Source organism: Aethalodelphis obliquidens, unplaced genomic scaffold (assembly GCF_003676395.1).
Source record: "Aethalodelphis obliquidens isolate GAN/ISIS:26980383/991018 unplaced genomic scaffold, ASM367639v1 scaffold83, whole genome shotgun sequence".
Taxonomy (NCBI): domain Eukaryota; kingdom Metazoa; phylum Chordata; class Mammalia; order Artiodactyla; family Delphinidae; genus Aethalodelphis; species Aethalodelphis obliquidens.
Genome location: NW_020838027.1, coordinates 4,317,732 through 4,336,161, shown reverse-complemented (window position 1 = coordinate 4,336,161; position 18,430 = coordinate 4,317,732). Strand labels below are relative to the sequence as shown.

General features: G+C 39.1%; 1 protein-coding gene across 5 annotated transcripts in view; it reads left to right on the top strand.

Annotated features, from left to right (window-relative positions):
• FERRY3 (FERRY endosomal RAB5 effector complex subunit 3) overlaps positions 1-17,901 on the top strand; it is a 36,459-nt gene extending 18,558 nt beyond the window's left edge. For 3 of the 5 annotated variants that reach the window (XM_027093122.1, XM_027093124.1, XM_027093123.1), the window contains 5 exons: positions 2,465-2,539; positions 6,491-6,693; positions 16,075-16,132; positions 16,836-16,903; positions 17,504-17,901. In XM_027093122.1, coding sequence (XP_026948923.1) covers positions 2,465-2,539; positions 6,491-6,693; positions 16,075-16,132; positions 16,836-16,903; positions 17,504-17,596 — 497 coding nt within the window. In that variant the 3' untranslated portion in view covers positions 17,597-17,901. Of the gene's footprint in view, positions 1-2,464; positions 2,540-6,490; positions 6,702-16,074; positions 16,133-16,835; positions 16,904-17,503 lie in introns of those variants that run through there. The other 2 variants (XM_027093121.1, XR_003430003.1) reach the window with 2 other exon arrangements.
• Positions 17,902-18,430: the final 529 nt, after the last annotated feature.

Genomic DNA, 18,430 nt, shown 5'->3' with positions numbered 1-18,430 from the left:
TCACATGTACCTTCTGGACGTGTTTATGTGTGTGTGTGTGAACAGGTGTATGTATGTATTTTGCCTTTTCACACAAATGGCAACTTTCCCTGCACACTTCTCTGTCCTCTGCTTTTTTTCACTGAATAGTTTATCTTGGACATCATTTCATATCTGGACAGAAAGAGCATCCTTAGAGCTTTTCACTGCTGGATAGTGTTCCACTGCAGGATATCCCATTAGTGATCAGTTCCCTATTGATAGACATTTTATCTGTTCCCAAGTTTTGCTCTTATAAGTGATAGTGCATGAATAACCTTACACGTATATTGTCATGCGTGACTGAGCGTATCTATGGAATAGATTTGTAAAGAGAAATTCCTGAGCTAAAGGGCACATACGTTTGTAATTTTGATAGTGTCAGCAACTGCTCTCCATAGCAGCCCCACCAGTTTGTATTTCCACTCCGGGTAACATGGCTTTGTAGTGGCGATGTCTGTCACATACAACAGAGCCAGGCTGAGTCTTAGGAAATCAGTGTGGAAGTGTATCCCAGCGAAGGGCCTTTCAGAAAATTACAGTCTGTCCTCTTACTCTTCTGCCATCTTCTTCCTCCATCTCATTCAAACTAGCAAGGATGTGATCAGACACATTCAACTATTATTCTTAGTAGTAACTAAAAGCATGAAGATTGAGATCATGACAGGTGTGGGAGAAGGCGGAGGACGCAAAGTTTATGAGAGGAAGTTTTTAAACCACATACGGTTAAGGCAACGTGTGTACATCATGGTAGTATTTTGTTCTTGTTCAAGCAACTATTTTGTGGTTTAAGTGAGTCAGTGAAACAAGTAGGTTTATAAAAGACTACTTTCTTAGAGGAACCCGCGTGTTGTTATAGAAGAGTTTTGCGAAAATACTTTCTCCATCTTTTCCTTTTCTGAGCATGCCCACGTGTTTGTTCTACACGTTTACATCCTGATACGCAAGTACTGTCTATTCTAAGACATTCTGTTGTTTTTCTCACTGTGCCTATTATATCAGCATCTTTATATTTCTGTGGTTCATGATAGCCAAAAGCAATTTCATTTTTTGTACATGTTTTATATACATTAAAAAACTTAGCCATCTTCTTAGTATTATAAGGTATTACCATTGAAACACGGAAAGGGAGATGGACTAGAAACTGTTCTTTCTTGTTTACGTAGTAGGGATTCTGTCTGTTCATGTTCCACGTGAACAAAACGAGAGTCTTCATTTATTGTTTTTGTTTTCTGCGCTGTGAGCAGACATTTATTCGAAGCCTATCGATTACATGGGTCTGTATGAGAATCAGACTGTTGCATTACATGTGGATTCTGGCAACACAGAGCCTTCTCTCTATGCCTCTCTCTCCCTCTGCCTGTTTTATAAAATATATGCATTTACAAGGTATGATGTTGTAAATCAGTTACTCAGAGTAGTCAGTGGGTAAAAATATTAGGTTACTTTTATTCAGAACTCGTTTGAAACCATAAGGCTCCCTTGGTATTTTCAGTTTACTCATTTGAAGTTCTGACTGTTTTCAAGTGATTTTCTGATGTTGAAGGCCATTTCAATACAGTTTTATATTTAATTTGAATAAATATACAGCCTCTTAAAGATAGCTACTTAGAATGCTAATATTCATCCTGCAGTTTTCAGTTCTCATAGAATTCTTATAAAATTCAGATGTATCTTCTATTAAAAATATATGTACATGTATAAAATAATTTGTGTTCAACCATAATAATGAATGATCAAATGTGATATATCTTATTTTACCAACATTTATCCCTCAAAGTAATATCATGCCTTCTAAAAAGGAAGAAGAACTATTGAATATCTGAAAAAAAATTCCATTTGAAACAGAATCTCACCTGTCTGTTTGAAAGAAATTGTATACAGTGTTAGATAAGAAGTAACAAATTTCAGGAATGGGCTGAATAGCAGGTGATTCCTGGTACTGCTAACCATTAGCTGATCGTCCTGAACAAGTTATATCAACAGCAGTGACTCAGATTCTAAAAATAAAGCTGGCCACCCCACAACTGTCTAATGAAGTCATTTTATGTGTAGTTAGCTTAGTGCCCTGAACCTCCCAGATGAAAAATAGGGGATTGGCAAGTCTAAAGTGGTCAAGACCACAGGCTTTGGAATCTGAGTATGTGGGATCGAGACCTGGTTCCACCACTTACCTGTGCCTTCCCCGTTAAGTGAATTAACCTATCTAATCCTCTCTTCTCGTGTATAACGTGAAGAGAACACTAGTCCCTCATAGGGTTGTGGTTAGAGGGGTTTTTTAAGAACTAAATGAGACCATCCATGTAAAGCATGTATCTGACTACCTGGCACCTAGAGATCCTTAGTAAATTTTTGCTGTTGTTGTGCTTGTTTGGGGAATAGTAGTAGTAATGTGTTTTCATATGTTATTGTGTTCTTTCCCGTTGCATAACTACCTTATGAATAGATTCTGGAAACCGAAATGGAGGAAGTGATGATAAGACTAAGAATGCAGATAGAAACTATTTAAACATTCTACCTGGTAAGTATTATTTTACTTTAAACTGCAATTTTCTTAGAATCACATACATTGAAATCATAGATTTGAAACATAAGTGCTTATGGTGTACCTTATAAAATTTTTGTTGGTCAGTGTATCACTTTAGAACATTGTATCTATTATCTATAAACACACGGTCACAATGTTCTGCAATTAAATCTTTATTCTTATAGTAGCACTGACTTTTCCTGGATCCAAACAAGAAAAATTCCTCAAGCCGTTGCATAAGTCTAATCATTATTTGCTATTTCAAATGTCCTCTTTTATACATTGTTTCTTAGTTTCTTAAATGAACCAAAAAATAATTTTTACTATGAAATAAACAATAGTAAGTAGAGGTGTGAACAGTTGAACATGTGGAAAGAACATGGGTCATCTGATTTAGCATCTTTCTTATTGCCATTGCCCGGTAAATTGTCCTGCTTTATTATTCTGGGATATATTGTTTATCAGCTGGAAATTCACTCTCTTGATCCTCTTCCAGGTTGAATGCACTCTGATGATCCTTAGTAGTGTTTGTATGACAGGGCATAACAGGGAAGGCCTATTTGTAGACGTTATAAGTGTAAAGTCTTTTAAACCAAACGGTAAATGTTGCAGGTTCATACACAACCAAGTTTGTCTCCTCACATGTCCTCCCCTGGATTTTCTGCACATAGGTCGTCACATTCCGTTTATTCCTGGTGCTCATTTTGTCTCCCGGCCAGTTCGCTTGTGGCCATCCGCTTCCGAATATGCTCCCACCTCAGATAGCCCACCTTCGCGGATAATGTTAGTGGCAGATTGCATCACCACATGCTGTTTCCTCCACTTTGTGGAACAGGAAACTGTCCTCTGCTCCATCTAAAAATACCTTCATTGAGACAGGATTTATTGTATTTCTCTTCGTAGATCCATAATTTAAATCATCTGTATTTTGTGGCTTTCTTAAAATGTGCCAATCTTATCTCTTCCGGAGGTACCAACGTCTGATTTTTTTTAAACTTAACTCTTTACTGCTGTATTTCTGTTCCTTCTTGCTCCTTTTCGGAAAAAGCCTATAGGTTAGTATCTCATTATTACCAGCAAATCAGAAGACTATGTCCTCATAGTCCTCATAGAAGTCCTCATCAGCAAAGAAGTAGTGACAGTTCAGTTAGTTTTGCTGATAGCATCTGAATTTCCATTTGGGTAAAGGACGCTGCATGGCCAGGACTGTACAGGAGGTGAGAAAGATCCAAATCACAAAGTGCCTTTAGATTTTGAAGTTGCAAAGAAAAAGTTTGATTTATGTATCTTTTAACCAGTGGGTTTGCTTTATCATTATCTAAGTATTTGTAGTTTATATCATCTAATTCTCAAAACGATTTTGTAAGGAGAGCAGTCAGGCATTATTTTCCCCATTTAATTCACGAAGTACAGAGGATCTGTAAGTTGAATTGATTTGCCCAAGATCATTCCACCAATAAATGCTAGAGACCAGATCTTTTTAACACCCAGTCTGGTCCCTTTTCTACCATATTATGTTATTTTGATTACTACTACCAGCTCCGAGACCCCCATCTTACTAACGGGTAAAATGAGGCCCAGGACAGGTTATCTGAGGTCGAACGAAGCAGTGCCAGTTTGGGGGTTAGGAGCACCTGACTTGTCCACTAAGTCCTCGGCCTCAGTCCTGGACCGTAGCCCATGTTTAATGCTATGAGTACCACCGTGTGAACCATCAGGAGGAGTTCAAGAGGTGACACGCTTCATTGGATATACTGGGTCTCTGATAAGCAGTCTGCGTCTTTTATTGCCTGCCAGGGAAATTGCTATACTACTCCTCGCCGGATAATTTTTTTTTTTTACTTTTCCTTTGTCTGGTTTGTTTAGATCTGTCACTGGCCTTTCTCTTTATTTATTTATTTATTTATTTATTTATTTATTTTTGGCTGCATTGGGTCTTCGTTGCTGCGCACGGGCTTTCTCTAGTTGTGGCGAGTGGGGGCTATCCTTCGTTGCAGTGCACGGGCTTCTCATTGCCGTGGCTTCTCTTATTGCAGAGCATGGGCTCTAGGCGCGCGGGCTTCAGTAGTTGTGGCATCAGGGCTCAGTAGTTGTGGCTTGCAGGCTCTAGAGCGCAGGCTCAGTAGTTGTGGCACACGGGCTTAGTTGCTCTGCGGCATGTGGGATCTTCCCGGACCAGAGCTCGAACCCGTGTCCCCTGCATTGGCAGGCGGATTCTTAACCACTGCGCTACCAGGGAAGTCCCTGGCCTTTCTCTTTTACTGTTTATCTAGTTCTTTTATTGTGTAAGTTAAAAAAAAAAAAGACCTTTGCCTGGGGCCTTTCAGTGGCATCCATGGGCACAGCTTATGTACACTAGTAATTGGAAATGGTTAAACATTGTGCCAAAGTATATTCAATACTTAAAAAATACTATATGTTTATAAATAAATATAAGTAAAATCCTAAGGTAAGGACTTTGAAGCCAGGATGAGCAGAATTGGTGAGGACGTGGGTTAGTGATAGAAGAATAGTTCTTAGAAGAGCAGCGTTTTCCTAGAAGGACGTAACAAATTTTCCAGTGAGTCAGGTGTGTTTATAAAAACATATTTTTTATATATTTTATTTATTTATATTGACAGAAACTGCAGAATATAAAAGCCAATGGCTAGCATGGCTACATAGAAAATAGAGTGATTGTAGAAAGCCTGGATGTTAAGGTTTGATAAACACTGCACCGGCATTCAGTCCAAAACGTTTGTTTCCCATTCAGTGAACAGATGTTTACTGAGTACCTTCTATGTACCAGGCCCTGTTGTTCCACGTGCCAGAGATAGAACATTAAACAAGAGAGAAAAAAATCCCTACAGTCACGGCATGTAAACAGTGGTCCCTTTAAAATAACCTCATAAACAAATAACAGAAGAATTTCAGTGCTGAGAAGAACATAGAACAATGTGAAAGAGAATAAGTGAGGGGTGAGGGAGTCCTATATCAGTCAGATGGGTCAGTCAAGGAAGACCTCTGGGAAGAGGTGACCTTCACTCTGAGGTGTGCTTGGCGAAAAGCAGTCAGTCAACAAGAATCTTGGGGGAAAGCCTCTCTCGGGGAGCAGCCCTGGATCGGGAACAAGCCCTGTGTGTCTGAAGATCTTAAGGAGAGTCTGTGTGGCTGAGGCAGGAGCAGAGGGTGAGGTAAGAGGACGGAGTTTGGACTTTTTCCTGAGTGTCATGTGAGCCACGTTAAATGGGAGAGTGATATAATCTGATTTATACTTAAATCGTTTTAACTGCAAATGTGGATGTTGTTTGTAGGTGGGCAAGAATAGGAGCAGAGGTTAATTAAGAGGCTATTACAGAAACCTAAGTGAAATGATGGTAGCATGAACTAGGGTGATAGCAATAAAAGTGGAATGCTCAGATTTGAGATATTTGAGGTATGTGTTGCAGATACACAAAATGGCTGGTGGTGAATTGGATTGGGGAAGAGGCAGTGAGAGAAAGAAAGTAATTAAGGGCAACTCCTGGTTTCTGTCCTGTGCAGCTAACGGGAGGGGGACTGGACCCATAAACCGAGATGGAGAGAAGCAGGTTCAGGGTGCAGGAAAGACAGGTCATCAAGTAGCCTGTTTTTACATGTTAAGTTTGAGTTAAGTATGACGTTTTGAGCATTTCCATCAAAATAGCGATGATGAGTACTCATTTGACCTACTTATGAGTAAATAAGCTTGGTGGTCTCTTCATACCAATTTAGGAACCTAAGGTAAATTTGGCCTCTTTTTTCATCACCCTTCTTTCCAAGAATGAAGGAGCACTAATTATATTTGCTTCCTGAGTCCAACACAGGTTCTGATAACACCTCTGCTGGTTCAACACATTGCCTGCCCACTACAGTTGTTTATGAAGCCCACTGATGACTTATGTGACTTATGCATTTGAAAGTCATGATTGTATCTGCTGTTCACAGGAGAATTTTACATTACGCGGCATTCTAATCTCTCAGAAATCCATGTTGCTTTCCATCTCTGTGTGGACGACAACGTGAAGTCGGGAAACATCACTGCACGGGACCCTGCCATCATGGGTCTCCGAAACATACTCAAGGTTTGCTGCACCCATGACATCACAACAATAAGTATTCCTCTCCTGCTGGTGCATGATATGTCAGAGGTAAGCAGGTAGGAAAATACCAGCGTTTTCTGAAAATGTTAAAATATTGTATAATGATAATAATCCACTTTACATTTTAAAAGCTCTGTTTAACTAATGAGGCTTTGCATCACCTATCTGCATCTCCTATACGTCATCAATAGAATTGAGTGACATATAACATAAAACAGTGAATAATCCTTAACCAAATATGTTCAAAAGAATTCTAGCATTATCCTATAGTAGGTAAACTAGAAAGCCAGACTTCTTTTTAGCTATGGATAAGGCATGTGCCCCTAATCCTCCCCCTTCTCGTCTGTTTTTGTCTTAAGTAGCTTTAGATTTACCTCCACATTTGTATTTGGCTTCGGCTAACATTAAAATTAGTAGGCATTAATAGGCAATAGAAAGAGAAGCTAGATGACGGGAAGAAGCCAGCCTCATTTTGACATTGTCTCAAGGATGCTCATAGGATAATACAAGTACTGGCTTCTACGACCAAAATGTGGCGTAATCATTCATTCATTTTATGATGTACTGAACTTTATTTTACATGTTTAATTTAAAAATCCCTTTCCATGGCTGTTTGCTTTCTCTCCTGCTTTCGTCCCTTACCTACATAAAAACCAGTTAGAAGGGATAAGTTGTAGAAATAATACAGAGACTAAAAATTCAACTTCAGATAGTCTGGAGGAGCAAAGCAGCCTCTAAACAAACGGGTGCAGGCAAGTCCTTCTGGGAGAGCCAGTGGCCAACGTGGTGATGCACCCATGTCAGCAACATGGTGCCTGCTTGTTTTGAGTGGCACTTTTTAAAAAAGCAAGATGGCTAACTGGCAAGCACAGCTTGTGAAAGGAAGGAAGTGCGATCATCGATTATTAAAAGTTGTCTACCAAAATAATAGATGTGTATAAATACTGTATCGTAAAGTGCAGGGTAAAAGATCTCATACTGTACTTTTTAGAGTGACTCAGTCCCCAGTTAGACTCATCACGTTATAGACACCTCATTTTAAATGCAATACTCTATATAAACACACACACAAAAATCAATTCCATATAAGACAGGATGATTTCAAATGGTTTCCCACTTACAATTCTTTTGTATTTTTACCAGACACACTATCATTTTGATTAAAAGAATTCTGGCTCCATCAGATGCAAGCTGCATCAAACTCTTTAATTCCTCAGCCTCAGTCACACCTAACGCGGCCTTAGGAGAGATTGACCAACATGTTTTGTTTTGTTTTATTTTTCCCACTGTAGCTTTATAAAGTTTTAGTCCCATCAGGAATTTTTAGCCATTGTTAGCGTCACTAACTAGTCCATCTATAAAAGAGTCTTTGGGGAGTGACAAAGAAAGTTTGTGATGAATTCCAGCCACACAGAAACATCCGAACGTTCCTGCAGCTGGACTCCTGGTTAACCAGTTTATAAAAATGGTCATATGTAGGTGGGAAACAACCTCAAAAACAGTGTTTCCAAAAGTCACTAAGTTCAGATTTACTTCCAGACATCTGATACTATAGCGTGCCCTCTCCCACAGTGTCACAAAGGTTACATGTTTTAAATTGGGACAGCCAGCTGCAGAACATTAAGTCTGTTTCCAGAGTGTCCATTTTAATTCACGAAAGTATATTGAGCCACTCTCCTCCCATTGGTCGTATTTAAACATCCATTCAGGTCAAGAAGTTTATCCTACAAACTCAGACAACACTGCACGGGATATAGAGGCAGTATTTGTCTTAGCTTTCGTGCAAGGATCCCAAAGCGTTTCGGCTCTTGTTTTCTTCCTGTAGCAGACTTGCCAGACTCTCAGTTACCATATTGCAGTGTGTGCAAGGTAATGACGACAGTGTCGGAAACAGTCCATGTCCCAGCGTCGATAAAAACAGCTGTAGAAATGAACTGCAGTTTAAAAAAATAGGAAAAGAAAAAATAATCTATCGGCAAGAAGGAAGACATCCTGCTCTTACCAGTTTTATCTCTGTAGATCTTTGTGATCTGAAGACACTGTCATCCTGGAGTTCAGTCTAACCTGATAGACGGGGAGTGAACCTGCAGGTCACAAATCCTGAGTTCCTGACCTTTCCTTTTGTTTGTGCTGTTAACTTGTTGAATCAGTTGGGACTGAAGGGTTTTAGTTGTTATAATTGTTGTGGTTGATGCAGATGTTGTTCTTAACCTTTTATTAGCATATAATACACATAAAGAAAAGCACACATAAATATACAGCTCACATTTTCGCCACCTGAACACCAACATCACCAACGCCCAGATGATGAAACAGAACGTCACCAGCCAGCACCCCAGTGTCGCCCTGTGCTCCCTTCCCATCGCTTAACCCACATTCCCTCCCTCCACAAGGGTAACCACTGTTTTCACTTTGAAAAGCATAGGTTAGTTAGGTGTGTTTTTGTAATTTATGTGGGTGGAATCCTGTTGTACATACTCCCGTATCTGGCTTCTTTCACTCAGTATTGTGTGTGTGAAATTTATCCATAGTACTGTTTGAGGTTGTAGATTGCTCATTCTCATCGTTACGTAGCGTTCCATTGCATGACTGGACCACAGTTGTTTAGTCATTCTACTATTTGTGGACATTCGGTTGGTTTCCAGGTATTGATTATTGCGACGAATGTTGCTGTGAACATTCTAGAACATATGTTTTGGCATTTCTGTTGGATACATACTTAGGGGCGGAATTGGTAGACGGTAGGCCAGGCACCCGTTTAGCTTTGGTAGATCCAGTCAAATAGTTTCCCAAAGCGATTGTTGAATGTAAAAAAAGAGAAAGCCAGACTGCTGTTGCTCACCTTCAGATGATGCTTATGAAACCGATTAACATGAGTGTTTCAGGAACCTCCGAGGCACAAGCTTGAGATAAAGGATAGTCTTGCAGTTTCCCTCAGGGGTGCATAGACCCAGGAAATAATTCTTATATCTACCGTCTAAGACACACCGTGAAGACCTAAAAGTACATACCAGTTAGTCACCTCTGCAGCTCAGCCTTACTCTAATTGGAAGATTCAGGCTGGGCAGTCAAAGTGCGGCCACTGACTTTAGATATAAGATGTTGTCTGCGATCATAGTTAGAACTGGCAGATGACAATAAATTACAGATAAGACAAGCTACTGTCAGATAATGCTTTTTTATATGTAAAAACAAGTGCTTTATTATAATAGTATGGATAGTAATAATTCCTTGATTCTGATTATTTCCGTGGTATTTCGAAAAAATGTTATGTTTTAGAGTAGCATTTTAAAGTGATGCAAATACTCAGTTATACTTTAGCATTTATTCCCACATATGATCCTTCAATAAAATGTTTAATGCAAGTGAAGGGTAAGTAAATAAAACACCACTAATGAAAACCAGCAGAAACAACGAAACCTAAAAACAGATGCGCAAAGACTTTTGAGGCACTGGAATTGTGAGACACGGACCATAAAATAGTTGATTACTGTGTTTAAAGAGCTTGAAGACAAGCTTAAAATGTCTTCAAGTAAAAAGATGCTGTGAAAAACGACCTAGCAACTACAAAATTGAGTTTTTAGTTACTGAAAGAAATTTAAAAGACCTAAATAAATAGATATACTATGTTCATTGGTTGGAAGACTCAGTACTGTTATCTGTTCTCTTCAAACTGATCTATAGATTTAAATCCCAGTCAAAATCCTTATAAGGTGATTTTGGAGATAAAGCTAATTCTAAAATTTATATGAAATACACAGGACCTAAAACAGTCAAAACAATTTTGAAAAAGAACAAAGTTGGGGGACTTACAGCAATTGATTTCAAGGCTTACAAGCTTAGCAAGCTACAATAACCAGTGCAGTGTGACACTGGCAAAAGAAAAGACTGTGGCTCAAAGGAACAGAATAAAGAATCCAGAAATAAATCCGTGCATATGTGGTCATTTGATTTACAGCAGAGATGCCAAGGCAGTTCAGTGTGAGAAAGTGTAATGTTTCCAACCAGTGGTGTTGGAAAAATTGGGTATTTATACAGGAAAACAACAACAACAACAACAAAACAAACCTTAAGCTTTACCTCACAATCATACATAAAAATTAACTTAAAATGGACCATAGACCTAAGCCAAAAAAGCTAATAGTATAAAACCTCTAGAGGAAAACACGAAAGAAAATCCTGGCATCAGATTAAGCAGAGATTTGTTAAGACACCAAAAAAACATAAAAGAAAAGCTTAATAAATTGTGCTTCATTAAAATTTAAAACCTTTCTCATCAAAAGATACTGTTAAGAAAATGAAAAAATGCAGGTCTTAGACTGTCACATGACCTTGAGTGGTTCACTCTACCTTTCTCAGTGTCCTTTTTAGTTTATAAAAGTTGTTTTCTGTGAGATACAAATTATGTATATTGTAAAGTTCTATGTAAATGTAAGACATTATTATTGTAGTTTTCAGAGCTATCAGCATTTCCTCTTAGCCGCAGGTAGGTATTTCTTAGTCACCTTGCTCTCTCTGTACATTTTTTTAAACTAGGCAGAAATAAGACAAAAGACAAAAACTTGTCACTCCATGCATATGTGTACTCCCGTAAGGCACCGTGGCTCTCTTATAACAGCCTTGTCAGTTACAAGGAAATATTCTTCCTGAACTTTGAAGCTAAGACGTATTATAAACTTAATTTAAACATCAGGCAATTCTGCTAGTCATTTTTATAAGCGTCCAGAGTCTTGGAAAAGAGGATTCTTTACTTTTTAGCCCTTTTGGCAACTAGACCCCTTTTATTTATCAATCTTAAAAGTATCTTGGACACAAAAAAGTAGTTTCCTGGGAATTCCCTGCAGTTCAGTGGTTAGGACTCTGCACTTTCCTGCTGAGGGCCCGGGTTCGATCCCTGGTCGGGGAAGTAAGATCCCGCATGCCGCGAGGCACAGCCAAAAAGAAAAAGAAAACAAAGTAGTTTCCTCTCAAAGCCTAATGCTAGCTACAGAGAAAGTCACTTTCTTTTTAAATTTCCATGGATAATAAATGGTTCACTCACTCAACCTGTATGCCTGAGCTTCTGTATGCTCAGTGTTGCAGGAGGCATCATCATAAAGGTAATAAAGGTAAATAAAAAGTGGTTCCTGCCCTTAGAGAGCACACACCTTAATAAAGAAGACATAGATCCCATCTCCCTACCTGTTCCTCTACCACCGCCCCCCCCCAAAAAAAAAGACAGAGTAAAATGTGATCATGGAGATAAAACAAAAACAAAGTACTCTGGGAGTTCAGAGACACCATTTGTAGCTGGGGAACTGGGAAATACTTCATGAAGGAGAGGATGGTTAGGGAGGGAAGAGCAGGTTTCAACAGATGGGAAGAATGGGGAGGGCATTCTAGGCAGAAGAAATGGCTTGAGGAAAATGGGAGGAGTGGGTGACAGGCATTGCAGATCATGTTAAGGCAAAGGCGGACAGGCAGGCTGGAGTGAAACCTCACTTTTTAAATTTAAAAGTCATAGAAGCTAAGATAGTTTGGGTCCTAAGGTAATTAGCCTTAAATACTAAAGAAAGTCTTAGATGTTATTCATGCGGCAGCAGGAAGCAATTGCAACTTACTAAACAGGAGTGTAAGGTGATCAGAAAGGTATTTCAGATAAATCAACCAAATCAGTTCGAAGGGGAAATTCTGGGGTCCAGGAAACTACATGGGAAGCGATAGCAATACTAGACCTGAAATCACAGAGACCGTCAGAGATGGGTGAAGGCCTGGGATAGCTCAGTGACACTCAGCCCAGGAGAGGGGCTGGCACGTTTCATGAAGAGTGTGAATAATGCCGGAGAAGCCAATTAGAGCAAGACTGAGAGAAGGTTAGGTAATTATAACCCAAAATATAAAGTAAATATCCATGAGTCCATACTGATATAAACAAATGCTCGAATAAACAAGTGGATAGGGGAGAAGAAACAAGCCTCCCATGCAGAAAAATTCCAAGTAACTTTCGTAGATCCTCCATCCTCAAGGAGGGGGCACAAAATCCCCACTCTTAAGTGTGGGCTGCCCACAGTTAGTGACTTCTTCCCACAGAGGCCAGAGGGGAGGGTCAGGGCTGGGGACCTTAAAAGCACCACCCCAGCCAGGTGTTCCAGGCTTACATCGCTAGTCATACATCGCATTGATTATCTACCCTTGATATGGTGTGATGAAAATGATACTTCACCTCTGTAGTCTTCCTGCCCAAATCCATAGCTCCTGTCTAATCATGATGCAAACATCAAATTCTAATAGGGGGCGTCCTACAAAATACCTGACCAGCCCTCCTCAAAACTCAGGCTCATCAAAAACAAGGGAAATCTGAGAAACTCAGGGCAAGAGGAGCCTCGGGCGACGTAATGACTCAGTAGAGTGAAGTGTCCTGGACGTGGTCCTCGAACAGAAAACGCCATTAGGTAAAAGCCGGGGAAATCTGCGTGCACTGTGGATTTGAGTTAATAATAAGGTGTCAATAGTAGTTCAGGTTTTTTTCTGGTTTTTAAGTAACTTGTTTATAGTACTGCATTTACAAAGAGAATAGTGCACCCAGTAGAAAGAATAAAAATGTATTTGGGGTTTTATTTTTAACTGACTGCAAATAGAAATCCTTTAGTGACATCATGGCAATTTGACAGTTATGATTAAGTTCACTAAAAGTACATGGGGTACTTGGAAGGTCAGATTCTAGCTGCTGCTTTCTAACAGCCTCTGATTCATCTGGCTCCTTAAATGATACGGGCTAAAGCCCTCATTTGGTGGGGAAACATTTCCAAAATGAACTTTTAGGTTCTCCTTAATAATTTTCTCCTGTCAGTTGTTAAAAATAGGACTTTCTGTTTCTGTGTCTGTGTGTGTGTTGGTTATTTCACCGAAGTGTCACCACCCGAATTCCTATAACTTCACAATAGTGATTTTACAATGTAGAAAAAATTCAGTTGTCGTCGTCTGCTATTGCTTCAGATGTACATATCGCTGAAAACCCAAAGTAGATTAGAATTGCTAAAGGATTTTTCTGCCATTGTTTGATGTAGTCTGGTTTCTTTATTCCTTTTTAAAAAATTTTATTGAAGTATAGTTGATTTACAGTGTTGTCTTTAATTTCTGTTATATAGCAAAGTGACTGTTATACATATATTTACATTTTTTTCATATTCTTTCCCATTATGGCTTATCACAGGATATTGAATATGGTTCCCTGTGCTAAACAGTAGGACCTTGTGGTTTATCCATCCTATATGTAATAGTTTGCATCTGCTAATCCCAAACTCCCAATCCTTCCTTCCCCCTCCCCCCTCCCCCTTGGCAACCACAAGTCTGTTCTCTATGTCTGTTAGTCTGTTTTTGTTTTGTAGATAAGTTCATTTGTGTCGTATGTTCCCTTTACTCTTGATAGGTACGTGGACAGCCTCACTTCTAGTGCTCTACTACTATAAGATGTTAACAGGGGAAACTGAGTGTGGGAGTGTATGGCAATTCTCTGTACCATTTTCATAATTTTTCTGTCAACCTAAAACTGTTTCAAAAAAGAAATCCTATTTTTTAAAAGCCATCAGAGTGATACTGTTTTGGATCTATTAAATTAGGAAGTATGTTAAATAATCTTTTAAATAATATTTAAGTGTCCAGATGCTGGTGGACAATATGATGAAATTGGATGATGCATACATTGCTAATGGCTAATGTAAATTGATATTACCTTTTAGGAAAAAACTTGAATTTTATTTCACTAATCTAATAGGAGTATCCCAGGAAATTATTCAAAAAACGAGACATCTATAGATGTAGGTACACACATGCGTCATATACATAAATATGTCCACTGCAGTGTTATTAACCAAAAGGGGAAATTGAGTTATAAGAGGCCATTTTAAATAAATTATGATGCATTAACTCAAAACAGCAGTTTTTCAATTGTGTTCTGAAGATACCCCCAGGATGCTAGCCCCCTCTGGGGGTCAGCAAGACTAAGAATATCTTCATGATAATACTAAGACACTCTGCCTTTTGCATTCTCATTCTTGCATGAGCGTCACTGAGTTCTTCCCGAGGCTGTATGATCACACAGCAGGTTGATGCAGAGGCAGATGTGAGAGTCCAGATGTCTTCCGTGAGGCCAGGCATTAATGAGATTTGTAGATATGTAAGGCATTGCCCTTCTTCTCACTCAGATTTTTTTTGTTTTGGAAAATATAGTAACTTTACATTTTTAAAAAATACGTTACATTAACGTATGGTGGGTTTATCGTTTTTAAATGAAATTAAAATGTTCTCAGTTTTAATTTCTAATGCAGTAAGTATCAGGAGACATAATCCACATAGACAAAAGCTCAGTGCAGTCCTCAGTGATTTTCAAGAGTGTAAAAAAGATCCTGAAGGATCACCGTAATGAATTAATAAACATATTTTATTGTTACAGTTACAAAGACTTGCAGCATGGGGAAGTAATTCGGTAACAGTGAAAAGAAATAGACTTTAAAATGGCACAATCGCTGATCACGACCACAGAAAAGTGTAAATGTGCGGGTTGGTTGGTTCACGGCACGCATGTGCTCACTTGGTCAAGGGTCAGGAAGGAGCATCCAAAAAAGAGCTCATTGGTCGGTTAGGTGGCTGGGATACGGCGCTTGTTTGTTTCTGGTACTTTGTAATAACATGTCATACGCAGAAAACATTTTTTTTTAATTTAAATTTATTTATTTATTTTTGGCTGCATTGGGTCTTCATTGCTGCGTGCGGGCTTTCTCTAGTTGCAGCGAGCGGAGGCTGCTCTTCGTTGCGGTGCGAGGGCTTCTCACTGAGGTGGCTTCTCGTTGCGGAGCACGCGCTCTAGGCGCGCGGGCTTCAGTAGTTGTGTCTCGCGGGCTCAGTAGTTGTGGCTCATGAGCTCAAGAGCACAGTCTCAGTAGTTGCGGCGCACGGGCTTAGTTGCTCTGTGGCATGTTGGATCTTCCCAGACCAGGGATAGAATCCGTGTCCCCTGCATTGGCAGGCGGATTCTTAACCACTGCGCCACCAGGGAAGCCCCAAGGAAAACATTTTGATGCATTGCTTATTCAAATATTGTACAATTTAATAGAATTATTCATGCTAACATATTGAGAGAAGTAGGTGGGGTTCCTATGTCACATATATTTGTCTTTAGAGTTAATTATGTAGAAAGTTTTAAGGGAATGTTCATTTTTAACATTATACTGACTAGGCTAATTCAGTTAGTTTGCATTCCACAAGTATAGTCTAACAGCTGGAACAGGTTACATGCCTAAAAACCAGAGGAAATCTAGCTGAAATTAGCCAATGGTTGCTTGTAAGTGGATGGTCAACATTATAGATAAATTAAGATCTGACCATATATATTTTTTTTTCTTTTTTACAAAGTTCAGTTAAAAACATGATTTGTTTTGTTTCTGTTTTTAGGAAATGACTATACCGTGGTGCTTAAGGAGAGCAGAACTTGTGTTTAAGTGTGTCAAAGGTAAACACAACCTTATATTTAACAACAACAACCTATATTTCTTCCTTGAAAATATTGAAAGTAGAGCAAACCAGGAGAAAGAATTGTAGCAGTTACCCCTGTCATCTGGTGCCTCAGTTAGATGGTTTAACAAGCACATATTTCATAGCGGCTTTTTTATCTACCTTTTTCCAATCAAAAAATAAAATCTCCAGCCCTCTTTTTTTGGGCCGTGTCACACGGCCTGCAGGATCTCAGTTCCCTGACCAGGGATTGAACCCGGGTCACAGGAGTGAAAGCCTGTAATCCTAACCACTAGGCCACCAGGGAGCTCCCTCCAGACCTCTTGAAATGTGAGAATATTTGGACATTGGTGGAGCTTACTCTCTGTTACCTTTTATTTTCTTGAAAAGAAAATAGAACCACGTGTTTAATTAATCTTTAATAACCTGTTTTGGCTTCATTGTGTGGAGGCAAAATAGGACTTAAGAAATGATCATTACAAGTATTTTGACGGAACTCTGTGCAACCTCTCTGGCCTGGAGAAATAAGGATTGCAGAAGTTTATCTGGCCTTCAGGCTTAACCTTTCCTACAGGCAAGTAGCTACCTAAAAAGTCAAGACGTGCAGCTCCACGATGAAAATTCAGTTTATTTTCAATAAAGGACTGGTAGGTTTGAAGACCAGAACTCATAATTCAGCAAAGTCTGTTGTTCTATTTTAGGTTTCATGATGGAAATGGCTTCGTGGGACGGAGGAATTTCTAGGACAGTGCAGTTTCTGGTGCCACAGGTGTGTTATCTGGATAGCTCTCACCCCAGTTCAGTCTCTGTTGTGATATTCCTCGCAGACATAGCTAGGCACACTGCCGTAAACTCAAAAGAGCATAAGAAAATGCTAGCAGCTTTCCGTGTTTTAAGCGCAGAAGTGTTTGCATGCCATCAAGGCACTTAGTTTACTGTCAAAGATGTTAGTATCTGCCACTCAGGGGATCTTTGATTAAACCCCAAAGCTGAACTTAACTCATCTTTCCTTCCCCGCCCCACATTTATGTTATATCGATTCATAAAGGACATGAGCAGAGGATGATTCCGTGTTCTATGTAAAATTTTGCAAAACTTATCACTGAATGCACTACTGTTATCTAGGGGTTTTTCTGGTAATCAGACTTATTATTTGACAGAAATAGCATAGGTTCTCAGAGGCTGGATCCAGAGAAACAGCCCTGCCCACAGCTGTGCAGTTAAATCAGCTCTGAAAGATAGTGTTCACATATTACACTCCACGTCTAGAACTACTGCCATTACTTCCATGTTTTAAAATACTTAAACTTTTTTTTAAATCAGTGATGATTTAACAAGTGCAAACTTTTTTTTTCTTACCTCTTAACAGAGCATTTCTGAAGAAATGTTTTACCAACTTAGTAACATGCTTCCCCAGATCTTCCGAGTATCATCAACACTCACCCTGACATCCAAGCACTAAACCCCCTAGATTGATATCTGGCAGAAGAGGATGCGTAAACTATCCAGGAACTTGAGATGTGCTGGGATTCTGTCAAGCAAAAGATGCCCAGAAAGAGGACTTGCCACCCAAGCCACGAATCAAATCATGATAAACATCTGTTAAACGTTCCAAAATTCACATGCCGTACAGACTAGTGCTCAGCCCCTTACTTATACATTTATTCTTATTTTTTCACACACACACACACACACACACACACTGTATTTTATTTTTACAAGAGATAAACTGACACCAAGCATTTTAAATGGATGACCACAACAAAAGCAACAATGACTGCAATTACGAAACACACTCATACTATGTCATAATATGGACATTCAGTCCAGTAATCCTCCACTGTAACAGCTCCTTTACTTTGCAGAGAAAATTGATTTGTATATTTTTTGCCTCTGAGTCCTTGTGGGATTTTTTTTTCTTTCTTCAAACAGAAGGTCACAAAAATTATAATCATCCCCATCAGTTCACTAGTCCCATGTAATTGATTTTTTTTCATCTTGATCTTTTGTTAGCACTTTTATGAATTCATCAGTTTTCCATTAGAGTTCTGAAAATGCTTATTCATTCAGTTCAACAGTATAGTCAGTTACCAGAAACCTGTACTTGTCAGAGTCTTTTCCATGAATTCCCTGAAGATGAAACCCTTTTATAGGAACATTTTTGGGAAAGCGTCGGAGTACACCCAGAACTGTCTGTAAATGACAAAAGACTTAAAAATGACCACGGTTAAAGATTTTATGAAAGTTCATTATAATGCAATTGACAAGGAAATTTAGTTATTTGAGATATACATTT